This window comes from Chrysochloris asiatica, unplaced genomic scaffold (assembly GCF_000296735.1).
Source record: "Chrysochloris asiatica unplaced genomic scaffold, ChrAsi1.0 scaffold00150, whole genome shotgun sequence".
In the NCBI taxonomy this organism is placed as follows: domain Eukaryota; kingdom Metazoa; phylum Chordata; class Mammalia; order Afrosoricida; family Chrysochloridae; genus Chrysochloris; species Chrysochloris asiatica.
In genome coordinates this window covers 5,132,519-5,147,645 of record NW_006408668.1, presented here as the reverse complement: position 1 = coordinate 5,147,645, position 15,127 = coordinate 5,132,519, and the positions used below count along the sequence as shown (strand labels likewise).

General features: G+C 41.6%; 1 protein-coding gene across 1 annotated transcript in view; it reads right to left on the bottom strand.

Annotated features, from left to right (window-relative positions):
* Positions 1-7,179, bottom strand: part of LONRF2 (LON peptidase N-terminal domain and ring finger 2) — an 84,932-nt gene extending 77,753 nt beyond the window's left edge. The window contains 2 exon segments of the mRNA XM_006870773.1: positions 1,334-1,452; positions 6,471-7,179. Of these exon segments, the coding sequence (XP_006870835.1) occupies positions 1,334-1,452; positions 6,471-7,179 (828 nt within the window).
* Between the last annotated feature and the right edge of the window lie 7,948 nt (positions 7,180-15,127).

Genomic DNA, 15,127 nt, shown 5'->3' with positions numbered 1-15,127 from the left:
AGTCGCTGGAGAAGGATGTCATGCTGGGTAAGGTGGAGGGTCAGAGAAAAAGAGGAAGACCCCCAACGAGATGGATCAGCCAGGTGACATCATTGATGGCATCAAGTGTGGCGGCGGTAGTGAGACTGGCCCAGGATCGGACACTGTTTCGTTCTGCTGTGCATGGGGTCGCTATGAGTTGGTTCCGACTCGATGGCACTTCACAACAACAACAAAGGTGGGTTTGACCTGCCAACCTTGTGGTTCAAAGTCCATTGCTGACCCTACAGCACCACACCAAGAGCCCTACAACTCCACAGCCATGTATTAATTGTGTCGTTTGTCAGAAACACACCGCCAAATTTTCAGTTCTAAGATCAATATTGTATAACAGAATTTAGCTTCAGAGAGCACTATAGGTCTATTTTCCATTGAAATTACTAGACTTTTAACACAATAATTTAGGCTCAATCATTACTGACAGACATTACCTCAGAAAAATGGCAAATTAAAGTTTAGGAGACTATGGCTAGAAAGTTTTTAGTGAAATAAGCACCAAAATGAATTTCATAGCTTGGTCCAAACCTACTTCCCACCCTTGGAACCAGAGTCACAGGCATAGATGTTTCTTCAATGTTAGCAATACAACGATTAAAAAGTAGCACAACAGGAGAAAATACATACATTTTTAAAACTATTAATTAACAGAACATGCTATAGATGTCAATTTAATCATAAATTTAACCTTTAAAATCCTTTATGTTATTATATGCAAAATCCTTTATAGAAAGGTTTAAAATTTGAAGAGACATGAAAAGTACAAGCTATATTCTTTGACTTCTTAAACTTATTCAAGTAGTTTAATGTAATCATTATTATACAAGTCTCATTTTGTATCAAAATGAAAAATATTCAGCTTTTCAAGTAAAACACAGAAACTTAGTCCAAAATATAAACTATATTGTTTATATTTTACTAGCACCATTTGTATACTCACACGCATATTCAGGCCCTGCTGCTAATCATGACAATTATGTTCAAGTTCTATAAACTGCCATTTTAAATAATTCTGCTTTATTCAGAATTTGATAAAATTCAATTAATTTGTCTATATTCTTGTTCAGTAAATTACACTTAAATATTTAAAAGTAACTTTTAAATCAGTGCTTAAGCTAGATCCAGTTGAAGAACTGGTCTCTTAAATGATATTCTTTTAGTATAAAGTGGATTTCTATACGTTCCCGTAATTTGGGAAAGATGTATCTATCCGTAGGTATCTAATTATAATTACCTTACCCAAAAATCTTATCATAGACATGCATTTATTATCTCCAAAGTCAATAAATGCAGATACCTTAACGTAATAGGGTTCCTTCTGACAAATTGCATTGGTATCCTGTAACGTCAATTCATAGTTCTTCATGTTTAAATGTAACTCCGCTCGAAAAACCAGTAATGCAATATCACTAGGAACTAAAAGACAAGAGAAATGGAAATAAAATGCGTTTAGAAACAAATGGTTTTTAATTCATTAAAAAATACTACTAAAGTTAAAATAAATAATTCCACCTTCCAATAACATTTGAGCCCTGGTGTGGCACTTAACGTAAGCACCAGACTGTTAACCTAAAGGTCAGCAGTTCAAGCCAACCAGCCACTCCTTTGAAAACTTATACAGGGTCACTCTGAGTTGGAATCAACTTAATGGCACACAGTAATAACAACCATATTTAGAGTTTGTAGTTAGGGTCACTGTGAGTCAGAATTAACTCTGTGGCAGTGAGTTTGAGCTTTTTTGTTAGTTTGATAAACACACATTTTACAGACCTCTCTAGAGAAAACAGAAAAAAGGTCAGCAAGAATTCAAACTACACCAAGAAAAATAGCGCTTAATATTCCATCAAACACTCCAGTTAGAACTTAATAATTCTTTCAGCAATTACTAATCTTCTTAATATGATTTACAAAAAAAAAAAGAGGCTGCCATGGATCCCGACTCCTGGTGACCCTGTGTGCCCCAGAGCAGAACAGCACTCCATAAGGTTTTCAATAGCTTTGCATTTCCCTCAAGTAGACTGGCCAGGCTTTCTTCCCAGGTGTTCTAGGGGAACTCAACCCACCATGGTTTCCCTCGGTAGAAGAGCACTTAACCGCCTGATCCACCTGCAGACTCCCTAAATGCTATTACGAGTTATTAAAGGAGCCTTGCTGGAGCAACAATTTAATTAAGCGTTTGGCTGCTAACTCAAAAGTCAGCAGTTACAACCTATCAAATAGTTCCATTAGGTAAAAAAGTTAGCAATCTGTTCCCATCAAGGTTACAACCTAGAAAACCCTGTGGGGATCAGTTCTACTCTGTCACCTGGGGTCACTATGAATCAGAATCAACTCAACATCTAACAACATGCCATTGAGTTGGTTCCTACTCATGGCAATCCTGTATAGGGTTTCCTAGGAGTGGCAAGTTGAGTTTGAAATACATATCTTGTAGTTGTTACCAGTCCAGTGCTTTCTCCTACAGCACCACACCAGGACTCCAACAACACTGGTGGTGGCTGTGTGTTTATCAAATGGGTTCCAACTCATAGTGACCCCGTAAAGGGTTTCCGAGGTGAATTCAAACTGCTGAACTTGCTGTTAGCAGCTCCATATGTAACCCAGTTCTCTGTGGGTTGAACATTTGGACCACAAGGTTGGTTTGAAAAAGGACAGAATTTCAACCTCATCAACCGCTCCTTGGAAACCCTATGCTGGGTTGCTGTGAGTCAGAACCGACTCACCAGCACTTAACAATATGGTGGTCACTAGCCACATGCAGAGACTGAGCAACAGAAGAATTAAGTTAATTTTACTTAATTTTAATGAATGGTAATTTAAGTTTAAAATCTAATACTACATTCAGTTGGCAAAAAAAAAAAAAGGTAATTTGGAACATCTTCAATATGTGAGTCTACTTTTTGTATTATCTTCTAAATTCTGAAATAAGTTAAATATTCCTAAAGAAAATTTAGTGTGTTCAAATTGGGATATGATTTAAATGTAAAATACAAAATGGACTTCAAAATCTCAATGCAAAAAGAATATAAAATCTCAAATCATTTTTTGTATTAAAGATATGCTTAAGTATAGGGTTTAAAATACCATTAAAATCAATTCAATTTACTGCTTTTCACTTCTATCATGTGTTAACCATGTTAAGATACTATTGTTAACCATGTTAAGATACTGCTGTTATATGCCATCAAATGATCCCAATTCTTGGTGATGCTAAATAGGGTTTTCAAAGGAGCAGTTGGTAAGTCCGAACTGCCAAATTTGTGATTCAAACCGACCTTAAAGTCCAGCGCTTTATCCCAAAGCACTACACAACAGGACTCCATGATAAGGTACTAGAAATTTTGAATTACAGATATGGCTTATGTGATATTTCTATTGGACAGTGCAGTGGGTCTGTATAAGGGGCTTTAAAAAGTTCATGAAAAAAAATCATCTTTTCACTGCATTTTTCCACAAGCTCCCTTGTATAAAATAAATTAGTTGTAAACTCAAAAATAGACATCCCTGTTAAAAGTATGAATTGTTGGTTTCGAAACGTGAGTGGAGTACTAGTTACAGAAAGCAATTGAACTGCTTGATTCTAGCAGAAAATTCCCTAATTTACAGTCATGATTTACCAGTTTCATACTTAATAATTTATTTTGATTGTAGCAACTTTTGTCACTTACAAATAGTATGTGCCTTAACACCAAGAACCCCAACCCTAAATTCAAAATACAATGCATACTGACTATAGAGTATCAGATGACTCTTTTACAAACAAAAGATTAAACCGTCTTTTGTCTAATTTAAGCCTTAACTGCTAAACAAAAGGTCTGCTATTTGAACCCACTAGCCAACTCCACAGGAAAAGATGTGGCATGCCAGTCAGTTCCCATAAGATTACAGACTTGGAAACTCTATAAGCAGGTCTACTCTGCCTAGGATCGCTAAGTCAAAATCAATTCTATGGCAAAAATATAAAGGATACAGACTATTTCAACATGGTTAGATTCCCAGGGCTTTAATGGAAAATTGTTGTTGTTGTTGTTAAGTGCCATCGAGTCGGGTCCGACCCATAGCGACCCTGTACAGGGTTTCCGAGGGTGTAAATCTTTACGGGAGTAGAAAGCCTCATCTTTCTCCCGCAGAGCAGCTGGTAGTTTCGAACCGCTGACCTTAAGGTTCGCAGCCAGCATTATGATAAAAGGGAAGATGACACATTATCACCAAATGGAGGATGAAAGTTAGTACTACATAACTGCCAAATTGCATCATTATGTATCTGCCAAACCAGTGAAAATCAAGGCCCAGACAATCTTACATGCATGGAGAACTTCCAAAAGTTCATGGCAAACTTCCATTATCTTTTCATTCCATTGTTTCACTAATTTTTTTAATGCCCCTTTTATAACTTTAACCATCACAGTCACATTACTCTCCTCTACCACACCTCAGCATTTGTTATTGGTAGACAATGTGCAAAACAGATTTTACCAGTCAGAATGTGAAATGTTGGACATGTGAAATGAGATACTAAGTGAGGAGTAGACATGCATACACTAACTGCACTTGATTACTAACTTAAAAGTCTGCAGTTTGAACCCACCCAGTGGCAGTAAGGAAGAAATCACTGCCAGGAAAACTCTAGGGAGCAGTTCTACTAGGTACCACATGGGGTAGTCATGACTAGAAATAAACTCCACTGCAATGAGTTTGGTTTTGGTTTAAAATATACATATATATGTTGCTGTTTAATACCATTCTATCAGTTACCACGCATAGCAACCCTGTTTAGTGTTTCCGAGGAGCAGCAGGTGGGTTTGGACTGCCAACCTTGAGGTTCAAATATAAATTTGAAAAAAATTAAAAAAAAAAAAAGTTGTGGACTGTGACTCAGCATTGTCATAGTACAACTATCAGTGTCTGATTTTAGACCACCAGGCCTTACTCTTGAAGGCTTCCAGGTGAACTCAAATCAACCAACCTTTGGTTGCCTGTGAGCACTTAAACCCTTTGCTGTTTTCAGAGACTAGAGACTCCTAAATCTTGTGTAGCAAGTTACTGTCCAGTCAACTCTTGATGACTCCATGAAATAATATACATACAATTCAGGCTCCTGGTGTGGTGGTGTAGGATCAGCACTGGACTGTGAACCACAAGGTTAGCAGTTCAAACCAGCCAGCTGCTCCTTGGAAACCCTATAGAGGTTGCTATGAGTTGGAATTCACTTGAAACTTTACAAAAATTACAAATCCAGTTAATTCAGAAAATTAACACACACACACACACACACACACACACGGAACACACTTACCCCTTTCCACACAAAATAAATGCCAACAGATCATATTCATTGAGAATCAAACAGAATTACAAAAAATTCGCTCTTCATTTAAATTAAAACCACCAACCATCGAGTCGACCCTGACAAATGGTTTTCAAAGGCTGACTTACTGCCAAGCCTTTCTTCCCACGTGTCTCTGGAGGGCTCACACTTCCAACCTTTAGGTTAGTAGCTGTTTGTACTACTCTGGAATTGCCCTAAAAGTCTGGAGTAGACTGGCTGAACACCTGGAATCCTTTAAATTAACAGTCTTAACTGGCCGTGGCTGGGGATGTGGGAGAGAGGCTGTTGGTTACAGACTCAGGTGTAAAATAAACAAATTTAAAACCACATACTCTGTTGTTAAGTGCCATGGCGTTGGTTCCGACTCAAAGTCCTGTAAAGGGTTTTCGAGAAAGGGCTGGTGGATTTGAACCGCTGACCCTGGAGTTCAAACAGACCTTGCATTCCAGTGCTCATCCTGGTAAAAACGCTGGAACAAAATCTAACGCCCTCTGTGGCGAAGAAAGGAAACTACAACCAGACTAAAGTAAGTAGTAGAAACATCCTTACACCTAGCTAGGTGTTAAGGCCAAGGCAATCCCGATGTCACCCACTCAAGGGCCCACCCCTCCACGCCTCGGGTTACTTCCGAGATTCTGATGGTTTCCCTCCAGTAAAGCCGCCTTTGGGTTCTCAGTACACATAAAATCTGTGTTTACACTACACAGCAGTCTGTGAAGGGCGCAATAATTTTCAGAAAGCGTCTGAAATACTGTTGATCACCAAACTGTAACACAGACGCCAAGTGAGAGCACGTGGGGTTGGAAAAATGGCGCCCACGTAACTTTCAATTCGCTGTTGTTCGACCTCACCAGCCACTACTCCTGGGAAACCCTATACGGGTCGCTAACGACTCGATGACACTAAACAAGTCCACTTCAATACGAGAAGGTTCGCCTGTCCGCCTGGTCCTGCAGGGCTTCTCTTCCCATTTACCAAGGACCCTCTTCTCGGGCCCCGCCCTGGTTGCCGGATGCGGCGGGAAGAAGGACCCAGAGCCCAATTCACACGAGGTCCCCTCTCCACCCTATGGCCGGTTCGGCGGCCCCCAGCGCCCGCCACCTACCCAGCTCTAGGGCCTGCTGGCACCGAGCCAGCGCGGCCTCGTACTGCTGCTGCCGCTGTAGGCTCCGCGCCTGGCCCGCCAGCCAGCGCACGCGGCCCTCCCCCGGGAACCACTTCTCCAGCACGTCGCCGAGCACCTCGCAGATTCGCCGAGGCCGGGGCGACGCGGGGCCCGGCCTCACGCAACGCTTGCAGACCGTGCGGCCGCACGGCAGGGTCACCGGCTTGTCGAGCAGCCGCCGGCAGACCGGGCAGGACAGTAAGTCCCGGGGCGTGGCTGACGCCGGCAACGGGGCCTGAGTGCGGTCGGGTTGCGGGCCGTCGGGCTGCAGGGCGGCCTCGCAGGCCGGGTACAGAGCCGGCAGACGCCACTCTTGCACGCGGACGACGTGCGCCAAGCCCCAGGCCAGGTGCTTCAGGTGCTGAGGCCCCAGCGCGCCCAGCTGCGCCGCCCCGCGGAACGCACCCACGGCCTCGACGATGCGGCCCGCGCGGGCCAGCGCGTTCCCCATCTGCAGGCACAGGGCTCGGTCGGGATGGGTCACCTGAGACAAGATTAAGAGGAAGATCTCCGCTGACAAGTCATATTCTCCTAAGCTGAAAGCTTTGTTGCCTTTCTCGATCCGCTCATCGACCGAGTCCCCGTAGTCGCAGCCTAGGCACTGATGCCGCGGCTGAGGGCCCGGCTCGGCTTTGCCTGGCGTGGCCATAGCCGCGGGTTTCAGGCGACGTCGACTCGGAAGAAAGCAGGCGGGGACAAGAGCACCGCTTCCCACACTGTGGCTGCGAGAGCTACCCGACCACCCTCACCGCGAGTCTCGAGCGTTTGTCTGAGGCGCGCTTTCAGGTTCTCAACGGCGGCTGGGGACGGCTATGGCTGCGTGCCCGGCGTGGGCTGCGTGCCGGGCGTCGTGGGGGAGGTGGGACCTCCCACCGGGCCGCAACACTCCCAGCCCGCGTGCTGGGGGCGGAGCCAGCCACCGCGACGCCTGCGCCTCTCTCGTCCCTCGAGGCGCTAACTGATATAACTTGGCCTCGTTCCCGTTGCCTAAGTCACACCCCCTGGTATACAATAGAGTACCCCCTTTCCCCAAGCCCGCCTGCTTCAAATCCTTTCCCTCCTCGTTAGGACGACACGGCTAGTCTACTGCGCCTATGTTCCGGCGCGTCGTCAGGGAACCACTGCTAACAGGTGGCAGCGGCGGCCAGGCGTCTGACTCGCCTACACAGCTGTACCTGCCTCTCCCTGAGGCAGCCTCGGAACCGTTACCGAGCCTATCAAGCATCCCTAGTTTTGATTTAGAGAATTAACCTCAGGGAATAAGAACCCTGAGGTGGTTGCTTTAGAGTTTAGAGTATACTTCTTCAACTCATCATAATCTGCTTTCAAGTGATACACCATTTTACATGTGACAAATTTTATTAACAATATGCTTCCGTTTCTTCTCGTCAACTTTCTCTTGATGAATTTCTAAATTTCAGACAGAGAATTTTCACAGAGAACGCCAAAAAGTACCAAACCCGAGTGCTGGGAGAAAGAATTTTGGTAAATGATAATGGACCCTGGATTGTTGGGGTTGGGGGGGGGGGGCACAGGTTACGTGCCTTCCAGTTGGTTCTCACTCAAAACGACCCTGATTGTTAGTGTTCTCAAATCTGTTCCAACTCAGAGCTACCAGGTGTAGGGTTTCCAAAGCTGAGATGGGGAAGCCTCATCTTTTCCTCACAGAGCGGTTTGATGAAGCAGAAATAAAGTCTTTTAAAATTTGTCCTACTGCAGAAGTTGCTGCCGGCAGAGAGTTGAAAGCTGGATTTGTGTACAATGATGAATATTAGTCAGTTTTTAGAAATGTCTTTTTGTTTATAGTCTGTTCTCTGTTCTATTTTAAATTCTGCATATTTGACTGCAGTACAAAGTATCAATATATTCTAGAATCCATACTGTCCAATATTTCAAATTGAAATTTCTTATTCAAAACTAAAACTGCGGACTAAAAGAAAATATGAGGTACCTAGAATATATATGGCTTTGGAATGGGGGGAGTCATTATTTGAAAATGGTCTCATTAAGGAAAGAAAAATTTAGGCCACTTGAAAAAGAGACGTCTTTGGCGATTCCTCTAGTCCGATAATAAACAAATTGAGAACAACCTCTCTTCCTTCTCCATGCAGAATATTTACCCCTGGTTGTCCATTTTGGCTGATAACAGTTATGGTAGATTTTGGTCTGTTTCTCATTACTGAATTCTTCCAAACTCCCCTTTTAATCATTCTTTAGGTTTTTATTTACTTCTTTATTCAGTAAAAATTCACTTGTGGCTTATAAAGGAAATTCATAACAAGGAAACAAGGGGTTAAAAAAGTTTGTCAACAGTTAAAATTGGTACAAAGACAATACACTAAAGATTATGAAACTTTACATCTTAGAGTTTATTCTTATTTTAGACAAATTTCTAGCAAGAAAACAGGAGACGCTTGCTGGTGGTGTAGCTACTAGGAACAAGAAGATTTGGAAGCAAAAATATTCCAGTGTATATTGTGAGGTGTACAACATATGTGGAAATAAAATACATGACAAAAATTGCACAAAGACCATGAAGGAAGAAATGGAAGCATATTGTTAATAAAATTTATGTTACTTGTAAAATGGTATATCACTTGAAAGAAGATTATGATGAGTTGAAGATGTATACTCTGAACTCTTAAAGCAACCACCTTAATAACAAAGTTGTAGTTAGGTGTCTTTTTGTTGTTAGGATTCATAGTGACCCTATGTTGGTTGGTTATGTACCATGGAGTCGGTTCAATAACCCTATGTACAATAGAGCTAAACACTGCCCAATCCTAACATTTCTCTGCTATTACTCCTAAGATTTTCACTGACCAATTCTTTTAGAAGTTCTCTCATTCTGTTTTAGGATGCTCGGCTGAAACCTGTCTACCCTGGGTGACCCTTCTGGTATTTGAAGTACTGGTTGCAAAGCTTCTAGCATCACAGCAACACCCAAGACACCACAGATGACTGGTGATCATAACAAAGGAGCCCTGGTGACCCTGTGGGGTAGACATTGAGCTGCTTGCTAATCACAACATCAAGAGTTCAAACTCACCAGCCCCTTTGCAAGAGAAAGATGACACTCTGTTCCCCTAAAGATTTACAGTCTTGAAAACCATATTAGGATTACTATGAGTGAGAATTCACACAGTGGTAGTTTGGGGGGTTTTGGTTAATTTTTTTTGGCATAGCTGAAAAGACAATGAAGGAGATAAAATGGAACTATTAAATCATCATAACAATAATGTGAAATTTAGCAAAAAATGAAGCAAGGAGGAAACCTTAAATATATGCTGCCAACCAAAGCTCACTTTAAACATGAAGCTAACAAAGTGAAAATTATGGATAAGGATGTTTTATGTAATCCTTCATACTTGTTAAATTCTAATTTTCCTGTTTTATACTTCGTACATTCCACATTCTGATTACAAATGAACATTTACAGTGTTTATTCTCATTTTGATTTGTGTCACATCAACAAATGGAATGGAATACTTGAAGATCAATATCCTAGATATTAGTGAGCTGGAATGGACTGATCTTAGCTACTTTGAAGCACACAACTAAAGGGTGTATTATGCTGGGAATGACAAATTGAAGAGGAAAGGTGTTGAATTCATCAACAAAAACGTCTATCCTGAATTACCATGGTGTCATTGATAGGAGAATATCCATAAGCCTATAAGAAAGACTAGTTTCCTAGGCAACCACTAATGCCAAAGATGAAATAAAAGATGTTTACCAACTTCTGCAGTCTGAAATTGATTAAACATGCAATTAAGAAGCATTGAGAATTACTGTTGATTGAAATGTGGAAGTTGGAAACCAAGAAAAAGAATCAGTAGTTGGAAAATATGGCCTTGGTGATAGAAATGTCACTGGAGACCACATAATAGAATTTTGCAAGACCAACAACATATTCATTAGAAATAAATGTTTTCCACAACATAATCAGTGACTACACACTTGGATCTCATCAGATAGAATGCACAGGAATCACATTGCTTACATTTGTGAAAAACTCAATATCCTCAGTCAAAACCAGGCTAAGGGCTAACTGTGGAATAAACTATTAATTGCTCATATGCAAGTTATAATGATGTTAGAGAAAATTAAAACAAGTCCACAAAACCCAAAGTAGAACTTTGAGTATATTGCACATGAATTCAGACCATATCAAAAATAGATTTGACTTCTTGAACACTAATGACTTATGACAAGACAAATTATGGGATGGCATCAAGGACAAAAATTCACTAAAAAAAACAGGGAAGAAAGAAAAGACCAAAATGGATGTAAGAGGAGACTCTGAAACATGCTTGTGAATGTAGAGTGGCTAAAGCTAAAAGAGGAAATGTTGAAGTAAAAGCTGAACAGATGATTTCAAAGGGCAGCTCAAGAAGACAAAGTATTACAGTGAAATGTGCAAGGACTTGGAGTTAGAAAACCAAAAGGGAAGAACATGCCTGTCATTTCTCAAGTTGAAATAGGTAATGAAACTGAAAGGTGAAGATAGCGCTGTCCTTCTCCCAACAACCAACAGAAAAAGTATACTGAAAATTGGTAAGGATATACAGAATCAGAAGGAGCTCTGGTAGTGTAGCATAGTGGTTGAGAGTCGGGCTGTTAATCTCATAGTCAGCAGTTCAAAAGTACCAGTGGTTCTGCTGGAGAAAGATAGGGTTGTCTGCTCCCGTAAAGATTTATAGCCTCGGAAACTCTATACAAGGTTGCTATGAGTTGGAACCAATTCCACAGCAAATAACTACCACCACCATAGAGTATAAGAAAGTTCTGGTGTGACGCTGTAAGATTTAACGCTGGACTTCTAACCACAAAGTCAGTGGTTCAAACCCATCAGCAGCTCCTCGGAAAACCTATACAGGGTTGCTATGAGTCAGAATCAACTCAACAGTACTTAACAACAACATACAATATAAGACTTGAACACGACCTCTGACCAACTGAGCCTGACATGCAAATGTGGAACACACTACCAAACAACAATAGAATACACATTCTCTTTACACATACATAGGACTTTTACCAATCTAGCGCATTAAAAAAGAAAAAAAAAAAAAGTTGTCATCTAGTCTATTCTGATTCCTGACAACCTTGTGTGTATCAGAGTAGAACTGAGCTTCATAGGATTTTCAATGAGTGAATTTTCAGAAGTAGTTCACCAGGCCTTTCTTTGGTGGCACATACTGTATGGACTTAAATATCTAACCTTTAGCTGTTGACTACATTAACCATGGGAGTGTGGTGGCTCCATACGATAAATACTGGACTATGAGACTATGAATCACAAGGTCCACTCCAAAATTAAGCCTGGCAGCCATTCTGCAGGAGAAAGATGAAACATTCTACTCCCTTGAAAATTTAAAGCCTTGGAAACCCTATACAGGGTTGCTATGGGTTGGAACTGACTGCATGGCACTTTACTTTACAACATTAACCATATGTACCTCCCAGAGACTCCAAAGGGTGAGGATTCATTAAATCCCCCAACTTGTCCTCTGAGAAAGATGAAACAGGGCCAACATTGTTGGGATGAGTTATTAGCTGACTCTCTACTCCCTGAATTCATGTCGTCTTTTCCCAGTTCAACATATTCCATAGACGAACTACTGATTACTTCCTCTCTGAAGGCCTCCTCTCCAAATCTCCACATTTTAATTTTTTTTATAGCTGATCTAAGGAGCTCTGGTAGCGTAGTGGTTACGAATTGGGCTGCGAACATCAGGGTCAGCAGTTCGAAACTACCAGCTGTTCCACGGGAGAAAGATGAGGCTTTCTGCTCCCGTAAAGATTTATAGCCTTGGAAACACCCTGTACAGGGTTGCTATGAGTCGGAACCGACTCCATGGCACATAACAACAACAACAATAGCTGATCTAAAGGAGCCATAGTAGCTCCATATGATAAGCACAGGACAACAAACCACAAGGTCCATGGTTCCAGCCCACAAGCCAGAGGAGAAAGATGAGGCTGTCTATTCCCACAAAGATTGAAAAGGTCTCAGAAACTACATAGGGTCACTATGATTCGGAACCAACTTGACAGCATTTAACAACAACAACAACAACAAAGTAGGATAAGCACAGGACCACAAACCACAAGGTCGGTGGTTCGAGACCACCAACCAGACAGTGAGAGAACGATGAGACTATCTGCTAGAGCAAAAGACCCCTACACAGGGTCGCTTTGAGTCTAAACCAACTCCACTTAACAACAACAAAAGTATTAATCTATTATGCAATTCACTCTGAAATTAAGCTGATTCAGGCGTACATAGACCTGAGGTTTCAAAAAGTTTGTGGGAAAATTCCACTGTCTTTACTTCTCCCACAAACTTTTTGGAATCTGACAACAGGTACTAGTTTTACGGTTACACTACAGAAAGCTGCTAATTTGATTTGGGAATGTGTTAATTGAGCTTTGTTTGTAAATGTAGGGATGAAATGTGGGTGGATTTGGGTGGGGACTGCAAGGTTTGTGTATTTTACTACCCTAACAAAATAAGCAAAGAGGGTGGGCCACTCAAACTAGGTCAGAAATGGGTTTTTAAATACTAGAGCTGCACTGCACATTTGGGCGAACTAGTTTCATTTAAAAATATATGAATATCCTCTTTCAAGATTATTGTTGTTGTTAAGTGCTACCAAGTTGGTTCTGACTCAAAGAGACCCTGTATAGAGTTTTCAAGGAGTGGTTGGTTGGTGGGTTTGAACTGCCAACCTTGCATCCCTGTGGTCCAGTGTTTATCCTACAGCGCCACACTGGGAGGGACGCCTTACAGCAGCATTAAGACCTATTAATAAGCTGAAATCACTACAAACAGGTAATCATCTTGCATTCCTCACAGCAGCTACAAACCAAAAACCAAGCCTAGGGCCGTCAAGTCTACTCTGATTCACAGCGACCCTATATAGAGTTTCCGAAGCTGAAAATCTTTATAGAAGCGAAAAGCCTCATTTTATTCCTATGGAGCAGCTGGTGGGTTTGAACTCTGAACCTTATGGTTAACAGCCCAGTGCTTATCAGATGGAGCCACCAGGATTCTTTCAGAGCAGTTATAAATACCTTAAAATTTGGAGATTTGAGAAAGAGGCCGTTAGGAGGTATTCAGTAGTTCTTCTGGATGAAACATTTTGAAGAGGGAACGACATCATAAATGCAGGAAGTAGAAATCCAACTAAGAACTCATCCAACAGTGCTGGCTCTGTGCCTTCTCTCTTAGAGAACAAGTTATCAGAACTTATTAACATTAGTGTCACTAAAGTTGGTGTACTACTTTAAAACCACTTAAATATTTCAGAAAGGTAAATGAGATGAACCATTAACCATTTGCACTGGTGCTGTCTTAAGGAGCAACCAAAGACCTGATTTGTCATGTACCTGTTTTGTTGCGGCAATGCAAGTCAGAAAGAACTCAGTGCGGAAAACTTAAAAAGCAAAGTTTATTGCCAGCGGCCAGAGTGTCAGCTCAAGCCCAAATTACTCTGACCCTGAAGTGAGGAGGGGAACAGGGTTTTATACCAGAAACACAGAGTGGTTAGAACACACAGACTTGTCTTGTCAGCTGGGCTGGTAAATTCCAGCAGACCCTTATCCTGTAAGTGGGAGTAAACCCACCAATAAACCCTTATCTTGGTTGTATGGATGGGCTAAGTTTTATACTGTTTGTTCAGGTGTCCTTGGGTCATTCTGGCCTTCAAGGTATTTCTGTAAGAAGTTTGTTTATTATTTTTCCATAGGGTGAGGTGCGGGGGAGCAGGGTAAACAATGCTATAATATTTCAGATGGCAAATGGGGGCTGTTAGTTATACTATACTATTTCAAATGGGGATATTAGTTTTAACCGTTTCTTTTTATGTCTGTGTGCCTCATGAAACTGAGTTCTTATAAAGTAGAGGCACAGTTCCCCCAACAATTCCTAGCATGGAGCCTAGAACGTGGTTTGTACCCAGTATTGCCTTTTCAGAACATCTCACCTCTTTGAGCCCACCAAGCTAGATTCAAAACTATTGTTGGAGCCTGAGACCAGTGGATGAATAACTCACATGCTTGCCCCAGAGAAGTGACCACACTGGGAATTTTCTTTCTCAACCTGTCCTTGGTGCCCCACCACACACATACACATTCACACACACAAACTTGTTATCAAGGTAGATGATGTCTAGTGATTCAGATAATAAGTTGATATGATTAATGTATCAAATGGTGAAATACTCGATTGGTAACCAAAATGTTGGTGGTTCAAACCCATCAAGCTGTTGCATGATGGAAAAGATCTGGCGATCTGCTCCTATAAAGATTCTTATTGTTGCCAAGTGCTGTTGAGTCACTTCCAACTCATAGCAACCCTGTATAGGGTTTCCAAGGAGCTGCTGGTGGGTTTGAAGCTCCAACCTTGTGATTAGCAGTCTAGTGCTTAATCTACATCTACAGCGCTACAATAAGACTCCCCTGTAAAGAGTACAGTCTAGGAAACCTTATTGGATCGTTCTACTCTTTTATAGGGAGTCCTAGTGTAACGCTGTGGGTTAATGAGCTGGACTGCAAAGTGGGTCTGAACTGCAAGGTCAGTGGTTCAAGCT